At 43.2% G+C, this 25,620-nt stretch overlaps 1 protein-coding gene and 1 long non-coding RNA gene across 2 annotated transcripts in view; one reads left to right on the top strand and one right to left on the bottom strand.

The window, feature by feature from the left end:
• The window catches only part of LOC308300330 (uncharacterized protein), a gene marked incomplete at its 3' end in the record, with an annotated part of 102,961 nt that overhangs the window by 37,069 nt on the left and 40,272 nt on the right, over nt 1-25,620 (bottom strand). The window contains exons 23-29 of the mRNA XM_080744146.1: nt 15,670-15,809; nt 15,181-15,225; nt 14,207-14,260; nt 14,049-14,103; nt 12,297-12,344; nt 11,535-11,663; nt 10,606-10,640 (exon numbers count right to left, since the gene is read on the bottom strand). Coding sequence (XP_080600272.1) covers nt 10,606-10,640; nt 11,535-11,663; nt 12,297-12,344; nt 14,049-14,103; nt 14,207-14,260; nt 15,181-15,225; nt 15,670-15,809 — 506 coding nt within the window. The remainder of the gene's footprint in view (nt 1-10,605; nt 10,641-11,534; nt 11,664-12,296; nt 12,345-14,048; nt 14,104-14,206; nt 14,261-15,180; nt 15,226-15,669; nt 15,810-25,620) is intronic.
• LOC308300621 lies at nt 96-7,113 on the top strand. The gene is made up of 5 exons (XR_013962844.1): nt 96-482; nt 692-853; nt 944-1,052; nt 6,824-6,902; nt 7,012-7,113. It is a non-coding gene; the product is annotated as an uncharacterized lncRNA (long non-coding RNA).

The following is a 25,620-nucleotide window of genomic DNA, read 5'->3' as shown; positions in this document are numbered from 1 at the left end:
ATAGTTTACAGTTTACAGTTTAGGCATTTAGCAGACGCTTTTAATCCAAAGCGACTTACAATACGCAGATCAAATATCACAATAATAAACAAATGTCAGTAGCCTCATCATGTGAATACATTAATGTTTACTTACTTTCATGAATATTTTAGTTTGAATGTTCTTTCAGTGGAAAAGGTTGGGTTTGGACAAAACAAAAACGCCAACATCACACAGCTGATGTCACAGACGGTAGAACAGAATGGTCAATACAAGGAGATACATGCGTGTGTCGTGTTTGATACCATGCAGGTGCAATTTTTAGTTGCAGTCTTTATACTGTGGTGTGACACATGTTTTAGCAGTACTTAAAATCTATTTTGACTCTGCTGGTAATTTAGTTTTTCTGTGTTTACAGTCCTACCTCCGAAACCAAAACAGCCCTGGCAATCTCTTTGATCCAGACATTTCCTAGCTTGAGAGACGACTCAAGTAGCGGCATTGTGAGTACCGGTATATTAACATTTTAGAGGAATTGATGCTAAAATAATCTATTGAACAGTGGACACAATATAACTCCTCTCCCATCACCAGAGTTCTGAGCTGTTTGATCCCCGGTGTTGTCAGACAGACGGACAGACAAAACCTGTTCAAGCCACATCTGGTGGCCACCCTGTCAAAATGTGCCTCAAGTCTTTTCATTTCTTGACAGGGAGTCTGGTACACGAAAGGAGTACCAAGCCCTCCACAGGGTTTCTGGAAGAGAGGCTTCGTAACTGCAGGAAGAAGATGAGATCCAAGAGCAGGCCACGGGGCACACCACGAAGACGGCCACAAAACCAGGAAGCTGGAGCCTGAAGGACACTCATACCAGGTAATAGTTTCAACTGAATAATTTGTTGAAGCAATAAAGCCACATAATTTAGTGATTGGTAATATCCTCATGTGTACATTTGATTTATAGATTCTGAGATAACAGACGAAAGAGCCATACAGCTCAAAGAATGGCTGAGAAACAATGTACAGCCCCTCAGCCAAGTGGAACAGCACATGCTCGACACAGCAGTGTACAGGTCAGTAGAAACGCACTGAGGACACTAGCTGCAGCACTCATCCAACGCCATTTTCCTCTGTATTTGCCTCATGGTACTCTTATAATAATAATAATAATAATAGCTGGAATTTATATAGCGCTTTTCTGAGTACTCAAAGTCGCTTTACAACACTAAGTGTGTGTGTGTGTGTGTGTAAGTGGTAGGTAAAACAACAACTTTAATAGGAAAAAAAAAACTAGGATAAAAGATACAAAAGAGATCTTAAGAAATAAAAGAATAAAAACAAGAGTAGGTTCAAGGTCAGCTGGGAAAGGCGATGGTAAATAGGTAGGTTTTTAGGGCGGTTTTAAAGGTGGGGATGGAGGGGGCGTCTCTGATACGTTTAGGGAGTTCGTTCCAGAGGGTGGGGGCGGCTACAGAGAAGGCCCTGTCACCCCAGGTTCGGCGCTTGGGCTTTGGGACCACGAGGAGGCCAGCCTCACTGGACCTGAGCGAACGGGTTGGGACGTAAGGCTCGAGGAGGTCAGAGAGGTAAGGGGGGGCCAGATTGTGCAGTGCTTTGTAGGTGGTGAGGAGTATCTTGAAGTGGATTCGTTGTTTGACGGGGAGCCAGTGGAGGTCATGGAGGACAGGTGTAATGTGGTCTCTGGGGCGGGTGCTGGTGAGTAGACGGGCGGCTGAGTTTTGTACGTACTGGAGTTTATTGAGGGTTTTGGAGGTGATGCCGTAGAGTATACTGTTACAATAGTCCAACCGGGATGAGATGAAGGTGTGAATGAGGGTTTCGGCAGCAGAGAAAGTCAGGGAGGGGCGGAGGCGGGCGATGTTGCGAAGATGGAAGAATGCAGTTTTGGTTATGTTGTTTACGTGGGGGAGGAATGACAGAGTGGGGTCGAAGATTACTCCTAGGTTGCGGATGTGGGTGGAGGTTTTAACAGAGGTTCCATCGATGATGAGTGAGAATTCCTGGGTGGAGCGGGTGAGAGTGTCGGGGCCGATGATGATAATTTCTGACTTATTGCAGTTGAGTTTTAGAAAGTTCCTTTGCATCCAGGTTTTTATGTCGGTAAGGCAGTTGGTGAGGGTGGAGTGGGTGGCTGGGGTGATGGATGTGGTGGAGAGGTAGAGTTGTGTGTCGTCGGCGTAGCAGTGAAACTGGAGACCGTGGTGACGAAGGATTTGACCGAGGGGTAGGATGTAGATGGTGAAGAGTAAGGGACCGAGCACTGAGCCCTGAGGGACTCCGTGGGTGACTGGGGCAGTGGAGGAGGTGCAGTTGTTGATGGAGATGAAGTGATGGCGGTCGGAGAGATATGACTTCATCCAGGAGAGTGCTGTGCCGGATAAACCGAGGGAGGAGTGGAGGCGTGATATGAGGATGGAATGCTGGATGGTGTCAAAGGCTGCACTAAGATCTAGAAGGATGAGGATGGAGAGGGAGGTGTCGGCAGAGCGGAGGATGTCGTTGGTGACCTTGAGTAGAGCAGTTTCGGTACTGTGGTGTGAGCGGAAGCCGGACTGAAAGGTTTCATACAGGTTATTGGAGTGTAGGTGAGTTTTGATTTGTGAGGCGACTGCTCTTTCCAGTATTTTTGAGAGGAAGGGGAGGTTTGAGATGGGACGGTAATTGTTGGGGATGTTGGGGTCCAGACCGGGTTTCTTGAGGATGGGGGTGATGGCAGCCAATTTGAGGGAAGGGGGGACAGAGCCAGTAGACAGGGAGGAGTTAATTATGTTGGTGATCAGTGGTGTGAGTGAGGGGAGGCATGCGATAACAAGGGAGGACGGGATTGGGTCAAGGATGCAGGTGGAAGCTTTCATTCCTGAGGTTATGGAGGATAGGTCGGATGTGGTGATTTCAGCAAAGGCGGTGAGTGGGTGGTTTGAGAGTAGAGGGGGGTCGTGTTCGGGGGAAGGGGGGGTGGTGGGGGGTGAGGTGGCCAGTTCAGCATGGATGTTGTCGATTTTTGATTGAAAGAATGAAAGAAATGATTCACATTTGTTAGTGGTGAATGAGCTGGTGGTGGTGTCCATGGGTTTGAGGAGTTTGTTTATTGTGGTGAAAAGTGTCTTGGGATTATTGCTGCCGGATTGTATGACGGATGAGTAGTGGGCGGTGCGTGCGTTGTTGAGGGCATCTCTGTATTGCTGTTGGTGTGATTTGTAGATGTCGGAGTGGATGGTGAGACCGGTTTTCTTTGCGAGCCGTTCAAGCTGCCGGCCCTTGGCTTTGAGGTGGCGGAGGTGGTCAGTGTACCAGGGGGCAGAGTGAGTGTAGGAGACAGATTTGGTTTTTATGGGGGCGAGCTGGTTGAGGCAGGAGGAGAGTGTGTGGTTGTAGTTGTTTACCAGATCAGTGGGGGAGGGGTTCTGGGTGATAGTGTGAGTGGGGATGGTGTCAGTCAGCATAGTGGATAGAGATGAAGGTTGGATGGATTTCATGTTCCGGAATTTTATGGAACGCTGTTGCTTGATGAGGGGGGTGGGGATGTCGATGTCCAGAGTGAGAGCCAGGTGGTCAGAAATGGCGTCGGAGAGGTTGGAGCTGGTGAGGTTGCTAATGGTGATTCCGGTGGTGCAAATCAGGTCCAGGGTGTGTCCTTTTTTATGGGTAGGGAAGTCGACATGTTGAGTGATGTTAAAAGAGTTCAGGACGTCCAGGAATTCAGTGGCAGTTTTGCAGGAGGAGGAGTCTACGTGGATATTGAAGTCTCCGAGAAGTATTACGGATGGTGATATTGCACAAAGTTGTGTGAGAAATTCAGAGAGGTCTGAGAGGAATGCAGGGTTGGGTTTGGGGGGGCGGTAAATGACTGCAGTAACCAGGGGTTTGGGGCCAGGGAGTCTGAATGATTGGTGCTCAAATGAGGAGGGGTTAGAAATGTTGACAGGAGTGGTTTTGAGGTGTTGGCGGTAGATTGTTGCTATACCACCAGCATGACCAGTGCGTGGTGTGTCCATGTAGATGTATCCGGGGGGTGTAGCTTTGTTGAGTAAAATGTATTCTAGTGGTTTTTGCCAAGTTTCGGTAATGCAGAAAAAATCTATGTTATTGTCCGTTATGAATTCACTGAGTGTTGCTCCTTTTTTATTGAGTGATCGGGTGTTGAAGAGAGCAAATTTGAGAGTTGGGTGAAATTGGATGGGAGGGGGGGCTTTGGTGAGTGGTCGCAGATAGGCAGAGCGCACGTGTGGAATGTTGTTGTGATGACGTGTGACGTCAGTGGGGGCGGAGCGGTAGTTTGTCCAGAGTGAAGGAATGCTGTGTTGGTCAGTGCGGGAGTGAATAAACTTTCTACGTGAGCTACGATGGATGTATCTAGGTCGGAGGAATAAACCGTGTTTTTTGATAGCTGCTGTGATGTGGGATGGAGTGGTGATGTTTTTGTTTAGTGCCAGTAGCTGTGGAGCGGAGAATTTGAGTGGCATGCTGCTGGAGGCGATGGATGTTATTGCTAGCCTGGATACACTGGCCGATGGCCGCACGCTTGTTGACCAGAGGTGGAGAGACAGGCACAGTGCGATGATCCACAGCATGACGGAGGAGCGAGGAATTTGGTGAAAAAGCGGTGATCCGTAGAACAGCGGGAGGACAGGCAGGCAGCGAACGTGATGTTGTTGTTGTTGCTATCTTTAGCTGCTATTGCTGCCAGGGCAATGGCTGGAGCCTGGATAGCTGCGAGCTACTATTACTGCCTGTGCGGAGCCAGCTGTGGGGGTAGCGATACCCGTCAACAGGACTGATCGGGGTAGTGGAGGGCTGTTCGACCGGGAGATATCTCACACGGAGGAGACGAGGTGGTACACCAGCCGGATGGGTTCTGGACTCCTGGTGCACTGGTCCTTGAGACGGCACAACTGATGCAGGCTGCCAGCTAGCCCTAAGGCCGCCAACTAACCAGCACAGTGTGCCGCGATGGCACTGTCAGCAAGGGACTGAGGTTGGTTGGTTGCCGGCTAGCCCTGAAGCCGCCAGCTAACCACCGTAGAGAGCCGAACGGAAGGGTCCGGGTGCTGTGGCCCCTGCCAACAGTCTGGTAGCCGGCCAGCCCTGAAGCCGCCAGCTAACCAGAAGCGATCGTAGAGCCAGCGAGGGCTAATCGCGCCAGGATCAGAGGATAGGTGTCCAGGTAAATCCGACTGGTAGGCTGTTGAAGTCCGGGGGGAGAAGGCTCGCAGCGGCGGTGGAGTAGCCGGGTGGATCTAGTGGAGCCCGCGGGTGAGTAACACAAACTTCTTCAGCTTGCAGCAGGGTGTCAGATAACAGTGTGAGATTAAAGCTGACTTGAAAAACTAGCACAGGAAGAAAACACTAAAACTAAACTACCTAGAAAAAGTTACATAACACAAGAAGTGGTAAAACTAAGCTATGTTCAAGAACGGAGAAGCGGCGAACAAACGTGACGCCAGCGTCCTCTCAGCGTCCTCTGACATCCACCTGATGTCAAAGTCATTCAAATCTAAACTAGAACTACACTTCAGGTGCCAACTTTCACCGTGTGTTCTGCTTGCACACAGCGTGCCCAGGTGGGCTCACCACTGGTGATGGCAGTGACATCACCAGGAATGCTGGTCCCTCATTGTCTGTTAATGATGACATTGCCAGAAATGCTGGTCCCTGATTGGGTTACAGGCTTAAACACTCACAGCTACTATCTACATATGCAGCCGAACACATAGCCCCTCTCAGGACCCCAAAATCACCTCTTTTTATTTTTTGACTTTTTATATTTTGTAGATTGGCTCTCTCTGATACGCAGCGCTACCACTTTTTGGTCTCGGATGAATACAGCGTCGTTCAGATGTTGTTGAGATGCTTTAAAGATACCCAGAACTGCACTAGGAGAGCGCGGAAACGTGTGCGAAGCGCCGCAAATCGGCGATGCCGTTAGGTATCATTAATTTATCTGTGAAAATTTAGTTGCTTTTTCCAAACTGTATCTTGCTTCCTTATTACGTCACATGTCCCGCCTCCCCACGGCGTCTTTTGGCTAGCTGGTAGTGTCAGCCTGTCTCGGATAGATCAGAGGCAGGAACGTAGCCAACCACACCGCGGGGAGGCGGGACACGGAAGCGAGATACAGTTTGGAAAAAAGCTACTAAATTTTCACAGATAAATTAATGATACCTAACGGCATCGCCGATTTTCGGCGCTTCGCACACGTTTCCGCGCTCTCCTAGTGCAGTTCTGGGTATCTTTAAAGAATCTCAACAACATCTGAGCGACACTGTATTCGTCCGAGACCAGACAGTGGTAGCGCTGCGTATCAGAGGGAGCCAATCTACAAGCAAGGAACTGTATTTACCAATATAAAATATCAAAATATAAAAAAGGTAAATACAGGAACGAAAGGAGCTACCGAACACAGTACTTGCTCGCTCTGCTGGCTTGGGTGAGAAGGCTCAAAATGTGGAACATCTATCACCAGCCATCAATAAAGTGCAACTCGTTAGCCTCCCTCAAAACTGCCATAAAAGGACACCAGTCTTACATTTTTTGTCTTATCCTTTTAACATTCTTGTTCAGTTGTACTGTTTTACTTACTGTAATTAATCGGAACCTGCGGCAGTGGCTCAGGAGGTAAGAGGCACCAGAAGGTTCCCTGTTCGATCCTGGGCTCCTCAGAGTTTCTGTGGAAGTGTCCTTGAGCAAGACACTGAACCCTAATCACTTATGATGAGCATGTTGGTGCCTTGTGTGGTTTCCTCTGCCATCGGTCAGTATATGTGAAAGTGCCTTGGATAAAGGCACTATATAAATTCCCCATTCTTTTTGTTTCATCAAACAGGGCCATGTGTATAAGGGAGAACAGGTGGGACATCCAAGAGATCCTGAAAGAATTCCCACATCTTACCACTCCGGGCATGGTAAGTTGTGAAGGAGTATACATTTACATATGAGGCTGCATTGTTTATGATTATTATTTATCAGTATGTTAGCTGCCACATTGAATTATTTTTTTTCTCATATTTTTAGATTGCAAGACTTCTCGGTCTTGGATGGAGAGGCTGCGCCCAAACTTTTTGAGACCTGGCTGCCGCTCTTCACCAATAAGATCTTACACCTGGCAAGACGGGAGAGGAAGTTAACCTCTTCAGTTGATGGATTAACACCTGGTAATACATTATTATAGTTGTTGTTGTACATCAGACTATGTAAATGTTTCAACCCTAACCCTTTTTACTACTAAATGACAAAATCACATAGCCTGACTGTTCATTTTACCATCTGAAAGCCCTTCCTACTGTAGCCATTGGGCATTGCCAAAGAGACAGTCTTCAGTGATTGGTTCACCCCCTGATTAATCGCAATAGTTGCAAAGCAGATGATTGTAATGCAACTAGGGGGGGCCAATACACAATATTAGTGTTAATCGTGATAAACACTCATGAAAATCGTATTGTGGAGATTTCATTTATCGTGATATCGTCCTCAGTCATGCACTGGGATCAAGTCACCTTTTATTTGACGAGCTGCATATCTGGTATCGTATAATATAGTACTTGATAGTCTTTTGTTCACTTTCTATCAAATGTCTTTGCCAATAAATAGCCGATCTACAAGCTCACAACACGTTGTGAGCTTGTAGATCTGCTATTTTTTAGCAAATGTTCCACCCCAGGATAATGTTTTTTGATTATCACGATAATATCGTAAATTGCAATTTATTTTGTCACAGTAACCATGATATGACATTTTTATATCGTCCCATCCCTACATGCAACCCTTATCTGTGGTATTATGTGTCTGGCTTACTAACCAGATTTTATTTATTCCTGGAATTGTATTTACCGCTTTAATAGCGAGATAGACGCGGTCGTTGTTATGATTGATTTGGGCTGGTGCCAGTCTACAAATCAGATATGCCATTCCACATATTGATACCTAATTTTCTTCCTACAGTTTGTTTGGGGGAACTCGCTCTGAGTCAGCTACCAGCGCTGCTTCCGCCAACAGTATACAAAGTTGGGCGAAAAGTAGTTCACCATACAGTCGAGGAATCCAGCATGGCCTTCATCGACCATAAGCCTGTAAGTCCCCCTGCATTGGTTTGAAGTTGAACCCAGCATCCATATGATATTCATGGGTCGGTATTATCAAAAAACGGCAGATCTACAAGCTCACAATGCTTTGCATGTGACATGTGTGTGTCGAGCTGGTAGATCGCCTATTTTTGGTGAAAAGAGATTAGGTGTAGATGGAAAATGGTAGTCCAAATGCAGATCCAACCCAGGTCCAGGCCTAACCTATAGAATAGGGCTAAATCAGAAATTAGCCTACAAAACAAATATGTTGCTACATACTGTACATGTACTGTAAGCCCCTCCCAAACAGCAAAATGTGTTCCCGGCCTGAATGGGTTAAGATGAGAACATCATGCTTGACCGCCTGTTATAGAATAATTCAGAAAATGTATTTAGTAACTATCAGTAAACACTGTAACTTGCTTACTCTTTGCTTTTCGACAATCATTTACTGGTTGATTTATCTTGTTTTTTTGTTTTGTTTTGTTTTTCCTTTCTCAGCCTGCAACAAACTTGGTGGGGTACCTCGAGGAAGCGCGGGTATCAAGGCCATACCCCCATGTCCTGTCACTGGGGAATGACATCCGCCACACATCCCAGGCTTTCGTCATCCTCTGTGAGGAGGCTTTAGAGCAGAATACCCTGCTTTGGACTGTCGATGTCTGTTTTAAGGACTACTACATTTTTGGTGTCGAATACCCTAAGCAGTGTGCTCCGGTTTGGGAATTACTACAAAATGCAGTCTATGAGATGGGCGGAGAAGAATCGAAGCCTGTCAAGTTTCTGCGTGCTTCAATACTTGCTTGCAAGTAAGTAGAGACTGTGGACTTGTGGACTTAAAACTTCTGCTGCTCATTCTTTTTTTCCCCCCTCCATTGTCAAGTTTCTGCGTGCTTCAATACTTGCTTGCAAGTAAGTAGAGACTGTGGACTTGTGGACTGAAAACCTCTGCTGCTCATGATTTTTTTCCCCCTCCAGTGTTGTTCATTGGCTCTGACAACACGGTTTGGGTCTATATTCGTTATTTTTTATTTTTTTGTCAAGTGGATTGAAGTGTATCATCCAACAAACAGAATACAGTATTAATGCAGTACTCCCTTAACCAATGATAAGTCAGCATGTATTGTCTCATCATGACTTGAGGCCTCTTATAAAGTATCTCTCCTAGCCATGTGTAAACACATTTTTGGACACTGCTCCTACACATTTTGACCTAAAATCACGCTGTGACCTGAAGGTCGCTTATCTCCCGATTAGGGGGTCTTACTTGTTTATAGTGTGGTTGTTTACTATTGATGCAGTAGCCTATAGTTCTTTTAAGGTTTTAAAAGTTTTGTTGCAAATTACAAGTTGTATATTGTTTTTAATTGTTGGAGAAATAGTTTGCACTATTGTTACTTCATTGATATTGATTGAAAATAAATACTTTTCTAAGATAACAACATTTTAAAATGGTTTATTCCATATTATATTATTTTCTTGACCAAGTATAGGATTTAAAAGGGTTTGTAATTTAACAATATATGGGTATTCTATTGCAGTTAATATGAACCAGCATTTGGATGGAATATTTAATAAATGTGTGTAGTTAAAATAACCCAGAATTGTAGTTAATTTGGGCACAACATTAACCTTTCATTGGGTAGAATTGATCCAGGGCTGTAATTAATTTGACCCAGCATTTGGGTTAAATGTGTGCACAATAGTTAACCAAATCATTGGGTAGAATCGACCCAGGGCTGTAATACATTTGACCCAGCTATTGGATTAAATAATGTAACCCATCTGTTGGGTTAAAATTATCAACCCATTTTGTTGGGTCAAATTAACTACTGTTGGGTTGGTCCACTATTGATCCCCGTGTTGGGTTAAAAAATAACTCAAGTTGGGTTGTTGGTAACCCAACATTTTTTAGTGTGTAGGCTACGTTATAACTTAGTAACAGCTGGTGCAACCCCGCCCAGGTGTATAAGATACACTACACCACAAAGATACCCATGTACCTGACTAAATACTTCCAAAACGTCAACAATGTTCTCAATCACAACACCAGAGGCATGTCCAACCCAGATTTGGCACAAAAAATTGTCAAATGTGGTCTCCTGTTATGCCGCAAAAATGTGGAACACCCTACCGAAGGCCTTAAAGGAATGTAAATCCCTACCCAGTACCTTCCTTTAAAACGGCACTGAAAAGCCACTTAGAGGCAGCTGTCACTCGTAACTGGTAAATGAAAACAAAGCCTATCCATACCTCCCCCTGACCTTTCTATCGTAAATATCATTTATTTTACATTGTGTTTTTTTACGATAGTACTGTGTTCTATCTGTCTGTCATTTAATGTTGAGTTAAATAATAAAGCCATAGGCTTTGTTGGGTGTTTCCTTTTAGTTGACCTTGTACCAGTGAACATGTACTGTCATGAAACTGTACCTTTTCCTATGCAAACTCAATCAATCAATCAATCAATCAATCAATCAATCAATCAATCAATCAGAAATGGGATGATGCAGATTAAGATGGTGAGAATAGCATTCATATTCACCTGGCAGCTCAGTACCCCAAATCCTGTGGATTTTCCTGTCAAATAAAATCAAACATCGCTGACATGATTATGTATGCAATAACGTCTTGCTGCGTGGTCATTATGGCTTATATGGACACGACAGGCTTATAATTCACAGCCTGAAGTGTCCATATAAGCCATAATGACCGCGCAGCAAGACGTTATAGCACTTATTACCCGGCTAATAAATAAAATTAATAATTTGACTCAAAAATAAAAACAAAACAAAGTATTTCCTTGTTTACAGACGGCTGAAAGTGCAACCCCCAAGCGCAACACGTCACCTTGGAAAACAAGGAAGTGCTGATCAAATAGAATCCATTTTCTGCTACTACGTTGTCTATTTCTCACCTAAAATGTTTTTAAAAACATTCTTGAGAGCAACGTTTAGTTGTAAATGTGGCTGTGTGTTTCTTTACATGGCTGCCATGTTGGATACGTCACTAAATCCACGCAGTGCAGCCTGAATACAGCAGCTTCTCTGAGCCGTTGATGAGCAGCGGTGAATTATAGAGCGGGGCGGTCATTATACGCCTATAATTCACCACTGATTTCAGCGCTCGACCAATCAGAATCAAGCATTCAACCAAGCCGGGTAATAAGACATTTTACACAACGACTAAATGTCACACAAATAATTGTGATTAAGGATTTAATTGTGTTTTTGTTGTCGAACACTGGGACATAATGAATAACAAATTACATTTCTGTTTGGCTTTTAGGCTTTGGAAATTGCACAGGCATATATGGCAAAATGACCTAAATACACAAAGATATACTTAAAACAACAAACTTTGTCAATTCACAGCAGGAAGACAGGAGAGAACATTAAATGATAGAGAATGATAGAGAATCATGACGAAGAGATTTGTTTGTGCCACACAAAAGAAAATGAACAAAAGGCTCACTTTTTAGAACATCACTTAGTTTCATCTTGGTGTGAGAGCGCTGTGTTGCTGTCTGTTGCTTCTCTGTTGAAACATCACGCTGTTTCACAGCAGAGGTGCTGCTGGTGGTCTGCTCCACAGGGACGTGATCTGAAAAGAACACGGGCAACACGCATGAGACAGAAAATTAATACAATAGATTTTACAGTGGTGTCCTACATGCACTCAACCGGGCAACACCCTACCCTACCATAGCTAGGCCCGCACTTTGAAGGGTGCACACTCTGAATTGGGAAGGGGCTTACATATCAAAGATATGTATAACATAACTTTTTATTTATTTAACATTTCGCTTTGGGGGGTCCCCAGGTGATTAACTTAATGTGGAACATTGTTTTCTCACTCAACAGTAAACAAACCAACATAAAGTTTAAGTGTATAGAGGGTATCTGCATATTTCTAAAGTGACAATTTATTACCTCTAAAATGACAAATTAAACATTGGCCAAATTGTCAAATATTAGAGGTATATACAAAATGTAATGCCTCAACTCTTAGTGCTCGTCAGGGTAGGGGGGTCCCCAGTTAAAATATGATTATAGAACAGGGGTGGAGCAACTTTGATGATGGAGAGGGCTATATTTCCACACTCTCCAGGGGGGCAAAACCTTTATCTTGTTTAAACCTTTTTTTTCGTTAACTTTGTTAACACAAAAGCAGAACATGTCATAATGAAGCACACGCATTATTTAGCTGTTGAAGTGTTACATTAAAAGCACTGACCTTCACATTGCCAGTCTTTGCAAAGGTACTCATCAAGAATCTTGCAGACTGTCAAAGAATCATCAGAAACTGTTAAGTGGTGTAGAGCAGGGGGTTAGGGTTAAGATACGATAGGCTATGTCACAAAGAAATATCAGTTTCCACCATGCTGATAGTCATCGTACAGTACTACTCACCATGCTGATAGTCATTGTACAGTACGGTACTACTCACCATGCTGATAGTCATTGTACAGTACGGTACTACTCACCATGCTGATAGTCATTGTACAGTACGGTACTACTCACCATGCTGATAGTCATTGTACGGTACTACTCACCATGCTGATAGTCATTGTACGGTACTACTCACCATGCTGATAGTCATTGTACGGTACTACTCACCATGCTGATCGTCATCGTACGGTACTACTCAGCATGCTGATAGTCATCGTACGGTACTACTCACCATGCTGATCGTCATCGTACGGTACTACTCACCATGCTGATCGTCACCGTACGGTACTACTCAGCATGCTGATAGTCATCGTACGGTACTACTCAGCATGCTGATAGTCATCGTACGGTACTACTCACCATGCTGATAGTCATCGTACGGTACTACTCACCATGCTGATAGTCATCGTACGGTACTACTCACCATGCTGATAGTCATTGTACGGTACGGTACTACTCACCATGCTGATAGTCATCGTACGGTACTACTCACCATGCTGATAGTCATCGTACGGTACTACTCACCATGCTGATAGTCATCGTACGGTACTACTCACCATGCTGATAGTCATCGTACGGTACTACTCACCATGCTGATAGTCATCGTACGGTACTACTCACCATGCTGATAGTCATTGTACAGTACGGTACTACTCACCATGCTGATAGTCATTGTACGGTACTACTCACCATGCTGATAGTCATTGTACGGTACTACTCACCATGCTGATAGTCATTGTACGGTACTACTCACCATGCTGATCGTCATCGTACGGTACTACTCAGCATGCTGATAGTCATCGTACGGTACTACTCACCATGCTGATCGTCATCGTACGGTACTACTCACCATGCTGATAGTCATCGTACGGTACTACTCACCATGCTGATCGTCACCGTACGGTACTACTCAGCATGCTGATAGTCATCGTACGGTACTACTCAGCATGCTGATAGTCATCGTACGGTACTACTCACCATGCTGCTAGTCATCGTACGGTACTACTCACCATGCTGATAGTCATCGTACGGTACTACTCACCATGCTGATAGTCATCGTACGGTACTACTCACCATGCTGATAGTCATTGTACGGTACGGTACTACTCACCATGCTGATAGTCATCGTACGGTACTACTCACCATGCTGATAGTCATCGTACGGTACTACTCACCATGCTGATAGTCATCGTACGGTACTACTCACCATGCTGATAGTCATTGTACAGTACTACTCACCATGCTGATAGTCATTGTACGGTACGGTACTACTCAGCATGCTGATAGTCATCGTACGGTACTACTCACCATGCTGATAGTCATCGTACGGTACTACTCACCATGCTGATAGTCATTGTACGGTACTACTCACCATGCTGATAGTCATTGTACGGTACTACTCACCATGCTGATAGTCATTGTACGGTACGGTACTACTCACCATGCTGATAGTCATCGTACGGTACTACTCACCATGCTGATAGTCATCGTACGGTACTACTCACCATGCTGATAGTCATCGTACAGTACTACTCACCATGCTGATAGTCATCGTTGAGCATGCCAAAAACCCTGCTTGGGAGATCGATTATCTGGAAAACAGTTGTCAGGTTTTTCAGCGCTGACTGCAATACATCACAATACACACAAGGATCAATGACTTCCAATGTCAACGTGCTTTGTTTGCCATTTTACCTTGAGCATCATGTGTGCATTCTCCTTCTCCCTGGCCAGAGGGTTTTGATGCTCCTGGAGCGCAAACAGAATCAAAGAGAACAAATGAGAAAACTCTAGTTTGTTAAAACCAACGACATGTTGACATGTTGACAACTAGAGAGGCGTGCTCCTCAGAGCGCAGAGATGGTGCGTCAGACGATGTCATACCGTCAGCCAGTCAGCCAGCCAGCCAGCCAGTCAGCCAGCCAGCCAGTCATTTTACTGACTGTTGTTCAGTCAGTCAGTAAGTAAGCAAAAGACATTCCAGGCCGGGCACAGGGTCCAGCGAAATGTTAAATAAATAAAAAGTGATGTTATACATATCTTTGATATGTAAGCCCCTTCCCAATTCAGATTGTGCACCCTTCAAAGTGCGGGCCTAGTTATGGTAGGGTAGGGTGTTGCCCTGTTGAGTGCATGTAGGACACCCGTTTTGCCCGTGAATTGAGACAGCACGGCTGAGTGCAGAGCCGAGCCGAGGGCTTCCCCATGGAAACTATTTAATTGACCACACTGATTTAAACAACTAAATAGTGTCCAGCAAAATGTTAAATAAAAGTGACAAGTGATGTTATACATAGGGTCTCTTGGACAGAAAGCAGAGGCCTAAAACAACACGTTAATTCTGTGCCGCAAAAAACTAAACGTTTGAGGGCTCTTTTGGGGTTGAACATTTTAGATGATGGACATTTTAATGGCGGACACTGGGTTTTATTCTGGTTGAGTCGAGGTGGCACGTTGCATTGCGGAACTCCTCTATCCAACAAAGTGCGATCAACAGCTGTATGCTTAAATACGGGGGGAAATAGTGCACATCCAAAGAATAGATTTGAAGGGGTCTACGGAATGGGACAGCACTCTGCGCACCCCAGTGACGTCATTGCACTTGAAACCTGCACTTTATTGAGAAGGGGCTGTAGTGTAGACTTCAAATCAAATCCAAACATACATACACAACATACACAACCAATGCAGTCTTTTTCTTCTCCTGCTGCTCCCTGAAAGAAAGAAAGAAAGAAAACACCTGTATGTCAGTCTGTATTTAAATACAAAGAGTCATTTGGGATGCAGATTGACAGAGTTCCTCTAGAATGCACTTACTTATCCTATATTATAGTTTGATTAGATTAGAACTGGCTTGGGAGGGAGGGCCACGTCACCATAAAAAAACATTGACATGCCCATAAAGGCATGTCACTATGACTCAGGCATAACCATAAATATGCTGTCTAACCTCAATGTGTCCCAATAACATCAGGTGCAAACAAATAAAATCAGTCAGCTCCATATGGGCATAAAAGGGGGCAAGCCCATATATGGGCATATACTGATGATAGGAATGATTCCAGGCCAGCCCCAGGGTCCAGCAAAATGTTAAATAAATAACAAGTGACAAGTGATGTTATACATAGGGTCTCTTGGACAGAAAGCAGAGGCCTCACCAGAGTGTGTGAGATGTGTGTTGGAGCACCCAGATGGGCTCTGAACTGGGAGCCAGGGAAGGTACACTGGCAGACCCGGCACACGCACAGAGCCATGCTGTTAGCCCTGCTGCAGACGCACGTCACCATGTGAAGAAGACCTACAGTATGCCCAAAGGAAATGTTCCATTCATTATTATTAGTGGCCAAGGCCACGAAGTGGCAAAAGCCTTGGCCACTCATTGTTATTGGACTTCAGCACTATTATTAGTGGCCAAGGCCACGAAGTGGCAAAAGGCCACTCATTGTTATTGGACTTCATCATTACTATTATTATTATTATTCTTCCGCCACTTTTGCTCTAGCGGCTAGACCGTGCAGTCGCTTTTTACGAAACTCAGCAGTTTGGCAGAGGACTATGCCAAACGGCTAAAACGCGAAGCTCGCAACAATTGGCCAAAGGGTGGCGCTGTAGGAAGCCTTCAAAAGTGCAAACTTTGAACTGGTGTAACTCATGCCCTGTTTCAGGTACAGCAATGAAACCTATATACACTTATGCGTCTCCTCATGCCAAACAACTTTTACGCTCTGACTTTTGACCTTTGACCTTTACTTCTCCCACAATTTTGAATTATATGAAAAACAGTAAAAATGTATCTCCTCCTGGGATTTTCGCGTAACGTGCGCGAAACTTTTTTTACATGAACTTTGGACCAATACGGTCTGAAAACTTAGGCGGATTTTCTTTAAAGCGAAACATTATTTTTTAATAATTAACCGTATAATGCAGTTTCATGCAAATTATTCTTCTGCCTCTAAATCATACATGCAAAGTGACACGTTCATGGCAGTATGGCAGAGGACTATGCCAAACGGCTAAAATGCGAAGCTCTTAACAATTGGCCAAAGGGTGGCGCTGTAGGAAGCCTTCGAAAGTGCAAACTTTGAACTGGTGTAGCTCATGCCCTGTTTCAGGTAAGGCAATGAAACCTGTATACACTTATGCGTCTCCTCATGCCGAACAACTTTTACACTCTGACTTTTGACCTCTGACCTTTACTTCTCCCACAATTTTGAATTATATGAAAAACAGTAAAAATGTATCTCCTCCTGGGATTTTCGCGTAATGTGCGCGAAACTTTTTTTACATGAACTTTGGACCAATACGGTCTGAAAACTTAGGCGGATTTTCTTTAAAGCGAAACATTATTTTTTAATAATTCACTCAATGTTGCAGTTATATGCAAATTATTCTTCTGCCTCTAAATCATACATGCAAAGTGACACGTTCATGGCATTTGGCAAATATGTAGAGGATTAGTCCAAATATCACTGAAAGCAATCTTACTCCAATTGGCCAAAGGGGGGCGCTATACGAAGCGTTTGAAAACTCAAACTTTAAAGGGGCATAAGTCATGCCTCGTTTCGTTTGAAGACATGCAACTTGCTTACACGCGTGCCTTGACTCAAGCTGAAGACATCTGTGTCTTTGTTAAGTAAGCTCCGCCCTTCGATTTTCCGCCTTTTGGAGCAGTTCGTAAAACACTTAAACCCGCTTTTATTCCGGAACTTTCGCGTCACTTGCACGGAACTTTTTTTACATGAACTTTGGACCAATATCTAAAGATCTGTCAGATCGTTTTTTTTTTTAATTGAAACATGCTTTATTAATAATTCAATCAACATTGCAAGTTGTATGCAAATTATTCTTCTGCCTCTAAAACATACATGCAAAGTAAAATTTTCATGATGAACTACCGTAGAGGGTAAGTCCAAATATCACTGAAACCAAAAAGAATCATATTTGAACTGGGGACCCCCCACCCTGACGTGAGTAGGGTTTTCCCATGATCTGGGCCTTAGGCTAGATGCAGAATAGAGCTGGGACGTTCGCGAACGAATCGAATCTTTTGAACGGCTCTTTGAAGTGAACGTTGGGATCCGGTTCGCGCAGTAGAGAGCCGTTCATTTGGGGGGAGACCCCCTCCCCCCAATTCAACATCTCCTTGCTACTCCACTGAGTACTGACTGAGTACAGTGAGTGAGTGAGAGAGAGAGAACAAGTGGAGGAGCGAGTTCATTGTTGCCTGCTTGTTTTTTTTTGGTGTTTTATGAATAACAAAAGTCAAGGTAGCTTAATTTACACACACATTTTATGAAAAGGGTAAATACTAAATTGTGATCTCAACTGTCAGCAGAGGAATGTGGTGCCACCTTGTGGATTCATGTTTAAACAAATTCTTCTTAAAAATATATAAATATACAAGGAGCCAAATGAGCCAGTCTTTTGAACGGCTCTTTTCAGTGAGCCAGATCGATGGTACTGTCTCACTTCAAAGAGCCATAAATCCCACCTCTAATGCAGAATGGTTAGGCACAGGTGTGTGTGTGTGTGTGTGTGTGTGTGTGTGTGTGTGTGTGTGTGTGTGTGTGTGTGTGTGTGTGTGTGTGTGTGTGTGTGTGTGTGTGTGTGTGCGGGTGTGCGTGCGTGCGTGCGTGCGTGCGTGCGTGCGTGCATGTGAACTGAATCTAACTGGTGGCTTAGTTTGGTTTTCAGAAAAACTACATTTCCCAGAATGCAGCAGCTAAGATGGCTGCTTGTTGCAATCAGTTTGATTTGTCAGCACCTGGCCGCAACACAGCTTCTCCGAGTCAGGCAATCCAAATGTTTTTGCTCTTAACCACCGAGCTCTGCTTCACTGTGTAGCTGGCTCTCGAAGGGACTCTTCCATCGAGCAGTAAGCAAAACTCCACTATGTTCTCCTCTGTCGCACATTTGCTCTGTATTTTGCCACATTGCTAATGGTGGTTCTATTTGTTCCCATTGTAGGCAAATTAGGAGCTGCATCTGAGTCTTGGAAGAGAAATGGCATGTGTTAATGGAAGCAACAGCATACTGTGAAACATATGTTTCGAATGTAACCCCTGTTTGTTAAGTTCTGGAAAGAAGCATATTTTGAGTTAAAAGCCCCGGTTTTGGGAAGAACTTTATTTCATGTTTTAGGGGAACGCCCATTGAATAAAACAGCGCTTATTGCGTTTTCACCTTGAGAACTGTTTCCGTGTGCTGGTTTGGGTTCAGACTTCACAATACTTAAAGGACCTACACCATGAATTTTCACTTTTTCTATTTTAAAACCTTTTTTGGGGGTCCCACTGGCACCTTCTATCCTCACAAAGTCCTATTTCTGTACATTGTGTCTTTCTCTGGTTTTGGGAAGACAGAGATGAAAAGCTTTCCACAGGTTCTCAGACCAGTGCTGTTCTGAGAGTTGATCCTTGTGACGTCACACGGATTCCCGTTTTTTTTTTTCAGAGTCAAAAAAAAATTCAAAAAAAATATTTTTTCAAAGTTTTTTTTCAAAAAAAGTTTTTGAAAAAACTTTAACTTTTATTTTCAAAAACTTTTTTTTTTTCAAAAAAAAATTTCCAAAAAAATAACTTTAAAAAAAAAAATTTTTTTTCAAAAAATTTTATTTTCAAAAACTTTTTTTTTTCAAATTTTTTTTTATCAAAAACTTTTTTTTTTCAAAAAACTTTTTTTTTTCAAAAAACTTCTCTGTCATTTATAGCGCCACCAGAAGGCCGAAAACACATTCTTCAATATTACTCCTTCAGATTTTATCCGATAATCACACAAATGGGCACACAGTATCTCTACAGTGATGTAATCATGACGGATTTGTCCAATATCATATTCTATCTAATTGGCTAACATTGAATTCCAAGGTTTGCAGGATTGCTCCTTTTTGAACAAAATGTCTCAAACGCAGCCTGCTATTTGTGTGAGATTCTGCACACACATTCCCACTAGGCCAAGGAACAGATGCCACCCTTCTCACATTGGCCTGTTATAGCGCCACCAGCGGGTACATTTTTGCAAAACCCATTTTTGGAACAAAATGCCTCAAATCCCGCATGCAGCGTCCGATTGCCGTGAAAGGCCAAAGAACACGTGGTACCCTTTTCACTTTGGCCTATTATAGTCACCACTAGGCCAAAAAAAAAACACCTGACCTGCCGGAGACCTGTTCGGAAGAACACTACTTCTAGTTTTTCTTTGATTTCTTCTTTGCTTTCCCTTGATGCCTTTTTGCTTTCCTGCCATTTATGCCTTGGCCACTTTATCGCTGCTTGCAGCTATATTTATTATTATTATTCTTCCGCCACTTTTGCTCTAGCGGCTAGACCGTGCAGTCGCTTTTTACGAAACTCTGCAGTATGGCAGAGGACTATGCCAAACGGCTAAAACGCGAAGCTCGCAACAATCGGCCAAAGGGTGGCGCTGTAGGAAGCCTTCGAAAGTGCAAACTTTGAACTGGTGTAGCTCATGCCCTGTTTCAGGTACAGCAATGAAACCTGTATACACTTATGCGTCTCCTCATGCCGAACAACTTTTACGCTCTGACTTTTGACCTCTGACCTTTACCTCTCCCACAATTTTGAATTCTATGAAAAACAGTAAAAATGTATCTCCTCCTGGGATTTTCGCGTAACGTGCGCGAAACTTTTTTTACATGAACTTTGGACCAATACGGTCTGAAAAGTTAGCCGGATTTTCTTTAAAGCAAAACATTATTTTTTAATAATTAACCGTATAATGCAGTTTCATGCAAATTATTCTTCTGCCTCTAAATCATACTGCAAAGTGACACGTTCATGGCAGTATGGCAGAGGACCATGCCAAACGGCTAAAACGCGAAGCTCGCAACAATCGGCCAAAGGGTGGCGCTGTAGGAAGCCTTCGAAAGTGCAAACTTTGAACTGGTGTAGCTCATGCCCTGTTTCAGGTACAGCAATGGAACCTGTATACACTTATGCGTCTCCTCATGCCGAACAACTTTTACGCTCTGACTTTTGACCTCTGACCTTTACTTCTCCCACAATTTTGAATTATATGAAAAACAGTAAAAATGTATCTCCTCCTGGGATTTTCGCGTAATGTGCGCGAAACTTTTTTTACATGAACTTTGGACCAATACGGTCTGAAAACTTAGGCGGATTTTCTTTAAAGCGAAACATTATTTTTTAATAATTCACTCAATGTTGCAGTTATATGCAAATTATTTTTCTGCCTCTAAATCATACATGCAAAGTGACACATTCATGGCATTTGGCAAATATGTAGAGGATTAGTCCAAATATCACTGAAAGCAATCTTACTCCAATTGGCCAAAGGGGGGCGCTATACGAAGCGTTTGAAAACTCAAACTTTAAAGGGGCATAAGTCATGCCTCGTTTCGTTTGAAGACATGCAACTTGCTTACACGCGTGCCTTGACTCAAGCTGAAGACATCTGTGTCTTTGTTAAGTAAGCTCCGCCCTTCGATTTTCCGCCTTTTGGAGCAGTTCGTAAAAAACTTAAACCCGCTTTTATTCCGGAACTTTCGCGTCATGTGCACGGAACTTTTTTTACATGAAATTTGGACCAATATCTAAAGATCTGTCAGATCGGATTTTTTAAACATTGAAACATGCTTTTTTAATAGTTCAATCAACATTGCAAGTTGTATGCAAATTATTCTTCTGCCTCTAAAACATACATGCAAAGTAACATTTTCATGATGAACTACCGTAGAGGGTAAGTCCAAATATCACTGAAACCAAAAAGAATCATATTTGAACTGGGGACCCCCCACCCTGACGTGAGTAGGGTTTTCCCATGATCTGGTCCTTAGGCTAGATGCAGAATAGAGCTGGGACGTTCGCGAACGAATCAAATCTTTTGAACGGCTCTTTGAAGTGAACGTTGGGATCTGGTTCGCGCAGTAGAGAGCCGTTCATTTGGGGGGGAGACCCCCTCCCCCCAATTCAACATCTCCTTGCTACTCCACTGGGTACTGACTGAGTACAGTGAGTGAGTGAGAGAGAGAGAACAAGTGGAGGAGCGAGTTCATTGTTGCCTGCTTGTTTTTTTTAGGTGTTTTATGAATAACAAAAGTCAAGGTAGCTTAATTTACACACACATTTTATGATCGATGGTACTGTCTCACTTCAAATAGCCATAAATCCCACCTCTAATGCAGAATGGTTAGGCACAGGTGTGTGTGTGTGTGTGTGTGTGTGTGTGTGTGTGTGTGTGTGTGTGTGTGTGTGTGTGTGTGTGTGTGTGTGTGTGTGTGTGTGTGTGTGTGTGTGTGTGTGTGTGTGTGTGTGTGTGTGTGTGTGTGTGTGCGTGCGTGCGTGCGTGCGTGCGTGCGTGCGTGCGTGCGCGCGCGTGCGTTATTCTTCTGCCTCTAAAACATACATTCAAAGTCACATTTAAATCACACTTTGCAATAATGTAGGTTAGTGCACTGTGCACTTGTGCACTTGTAACCCACGGTTCAGCGGGAATTACAGTCATTTTATTTTATTTTTCAAATGGAATATATTCTTATTTTTCGCATGCAATGTTTTTACCACGGTCCCTGAGTCACAGCTGCAGAGCATTCGTAATCACCACACCCTGTATAAAGCCAGTCTTTTTTCAGTTTGTTCAGTAACCTCATTGGAGCTGCTGCAGGTTTGTACACATTTCATTTCAAGACTATTCCAATTTCTAACAGCATTACTCCATTTATATTTAACCCACACTATATTGCTTTTAGATCCACCTGACCAACTCTGATATTGACACTGAGGCTGCGTGACTAAGATAATTGGTAAGTGAACATGTGGCTCGGAAATGTTTGTTTCTGGTTTTGGGATTGGAATGTAAAAAGATTCATTTCGGTAATGTAATTATTGCTTGTAGATAAGCAGATTTGTCGACTTTATTTAGTTTTAAGCTTGTAGATCGGCTGATTAGTTGATTTTTTTAGTTTTTTTGCCTGTGAACTGAATCTTAATTGTTTGGTTTTCAGAAAAACTACATTTCCCAGAATGCAGCAGCTAAGATGGTTGCTTGTTGGGCGTCGGCCGATTGAATCCATCTGAACAGTTTGAACAAAACACTGCTGAGTTGAGTGTGTGCTGCTCTGTTAACCGGTAAGACTGTTTGCTTGTATTTTGTATGGTCTCTTTTACCGTTTTACTGTGTTATTTTGGTTCTATCGTTTACAGTGAGAATGTGTTTTATATTGTCAGGAGTGTGCAGTTGTGGATTATTGCCTGTGTCCACTATTGTTTGGGGTGTGGCCTCATCTCTTTCTTCAATGTAAGCATTTAACTAAAGAGATGTGAGTATTATTGCGACTGTTAGGTCGCAGTTACTATCGAAACCTCCACCGGCTGTCACTCTGTCCGTGTGACATCATACTTTTGCCCTATTCATATCTCCGTTACCATTGCCCCTATCCATGCCAAACTTTGCACACACTCCTTGGCTGCCTGATTTCTCACATGGCCCTCCAGCGCCACCATGAGGCCGATTCTTGCAAAACATTTGCGAACACTGCTCCTACAGATTTTGGCCTAGAATCACACAAATTGATTGTCAAATCACAACCTCCGTCCCTGATTTCACACATGCCCCTCTCTAGCGCCACCATCAGACAGATTTTTGCAAAACACATTTTACAACACTGCTCCTACAGATTTTGGCCTAAAATCACGCAAATTGGATGGCAAATCACAACCTCCAAATCAGCAGATCTGTTGACTTTATTTTGTTTTAACCTTGTAGATCGGCTGATTAGTTGATTTTTCTTATTTTTTTTATCCAGGCCCTGTTTTTTGCATGTGAACTGAATCTAACTGATGGCTTTGCTTGGTTTTCAGAAAAAACTACATTTCCCAGAATGCAGCAGCTAAGATGGCTGCTTGTTGCAATCAGTTTGATTTGTCAGCACCTGGCCGCAACACAGCTTCTCCGAGTCAGGCAATCCAAATGTTTTTGCTCTTAACCACCGAGCTCTGCTTCACTGTGTAGCTGGCTCTCGAAGGGACTCTTCCATCGAGCAGTAAGCAAAACTCCACTATGTTCTCCTCTGTCGCACATTTGCTCTGTATTTTGCCACATTGCTAATGGTGGTTCTATCTGTTCCCATTGTAGGCAAATTAGGAGCTGCATCTGAGTCTTGGAAGAGAAATGGCATGTGTTAATGGAAGCAACAGCATACTGTGAAACATATGTTTCGAATGTAACCCCTGTTTGTTAAGTTCTGGAAAGAAGCATATTTTGAGTTAAAAGCCCCGGTTTTGGGAAGAACTTTATTTCATGTTTTAGGGGAACACCCCATTGAATAAAACAACGCTTATTGCGTTTTCACCTTGAGAACTGTTTCCGTGTGCTGGTTTGGGTTCAGACTTAACAATACTTAATGTTTAAACACTTTATTTGAAGACGTGTTAAAAGCCCCGGTTTTGTGAAGAACTTTATTTCATGTTTTAGGGGAACGCCCCATTGAATAAAACAACGCTTATTGCGTTTTCACCTTGAGAACTGTTTCCGTGTGCTGGTTTGGGTTCAGACTTCACAATACTTAATGTTTAAAAACTTTATTTGAAGACGTTTACTACTTGAATTATTTGAAAACATTGTGATTTAAAAGACATGCCTGAAAATGGCTAGGTTGTTAACCCTCTGTTTTGAAGGTTTAGCGGGGCAGGTAAATGCATTTTTGCACTAAAATACTTCACAAGTGGAAAGAAACCTAAAACTTTTCACAAGTACTCCTTAGGGGTTGTTCCTATGATAAAACACGTTAGACACTGAAAAATCAAAATGGCTGCCATGTTTCCAAGATGGCTGCCTCTGAACAGTACGCCAGCCAGTTATTGTCCGATTTTCATAATATTAGAGTTGTTTTGTAGGTTTTAAAACATCGTGAGTTCATTTATTACTCTTTTAAAGCAGCCAGAATAACTTTTCTGACTTTTGGTTGGGGTCTTTCCTCACCTGGGACCCCCCAAACAGACCCCTGAGCTTATCTGAGTAGTCGCTTTGCTCCTGCTCCAGAGCAATGTTAAATTAGATCATAACTGAAGCATTAAAGTTGTTGTAACTGGGCTCTGACAGCAAAAATGAGTAGTAGCAAATACCCAGGGGTCTTCCACAGGGGTCCCGGAACCCTAGGGGGTCCTCAGAGTTACTACAGGAGGCCTGCCGAATCTTGATGGGGAAGTTCCTTTTTTTTATATGTATATATATTTTTACATTTGAAACTGTTTTTATTAGTATTCTCAGTATTATTTATAACATGTGTGTGTTAGACAGACAGGTTCACAGGTATTGCAAGAATTAAGGTATTGCAACTTCTCACTTTGGGCGCACAGTCTAACATGTCCATTTATTGCATTGCACTAACACTGACAACACAACACACACACCTCTTTGTTATCGTCACCCCAAAACCCGCACCCTATCCTCTTAAAGAGCTCACGGTCAATTGTACCCAAAGAAATTCACTACTATACATGTCCTCCCTAATAATGTTGACAGTTTCCACTATATCATTTGCAGGGAGGAGTGCAAGGCAGGTTATTGTTTGAGCAGCTGCACCGTCCCTTGTAACCTGCTTTGCAAACACATTTGATGAGCTTTGCCTTTGCAGCAGGGATGGCAAGAAACCTGACTGGAACATACCCTCCACTCTCTGAATTCCATCTATTTTTTCAATTGATGGAAGCTCAGGGCAATTTGTCAGGTATGACGAAGTAGGCATCATAATACGATACCTTCATCAAGGGACATGATTTTGAGGAAGTGCAAACACATGAAGAGGCTGATACCCCGATTCCTTATCAAGTCCTTGCCTCCGGTACAAAAAAAGGAAATTGATATATTCGAGTGAGTTCAAGTTGATGTTACAAATGTCAAGGGTTCCTTTGCGTTTTTCAGGTGTTGACTGGGGAAGAACATTTGTTGGAATCACCAAAAAGACATGGGTCAATGCCTACTTGATGATGATGATGATGATGATGATGATGATGACCAAGCCACTAACCGCTTCAAGGACCTTGGCAAGGTCATTGGCCATTCCTCCTGAGCTTATAAATTGTGAGCTTCCATCAACATTGCAGTCCGAACATTTTGCATGCCATGTTTAC

This window comes from Nannobrachium achirus, assembly GCF_963921795.1.
Source record: "Nannobrachium achirus genome assembly, chromosome: 16".
NCBI classification, from domain to species: domain Eukaryota; kingdom Metazoa; phylum Chordata; class Actinopteri; order Myctophiformes; family Myctophidae; genus Nannobrachium; species Nannobrachium achirus.
Note: the sequence above shows the minus strand (reverse complement) of the source record. Positions and strands in the feature narration are given on the sequence as shown.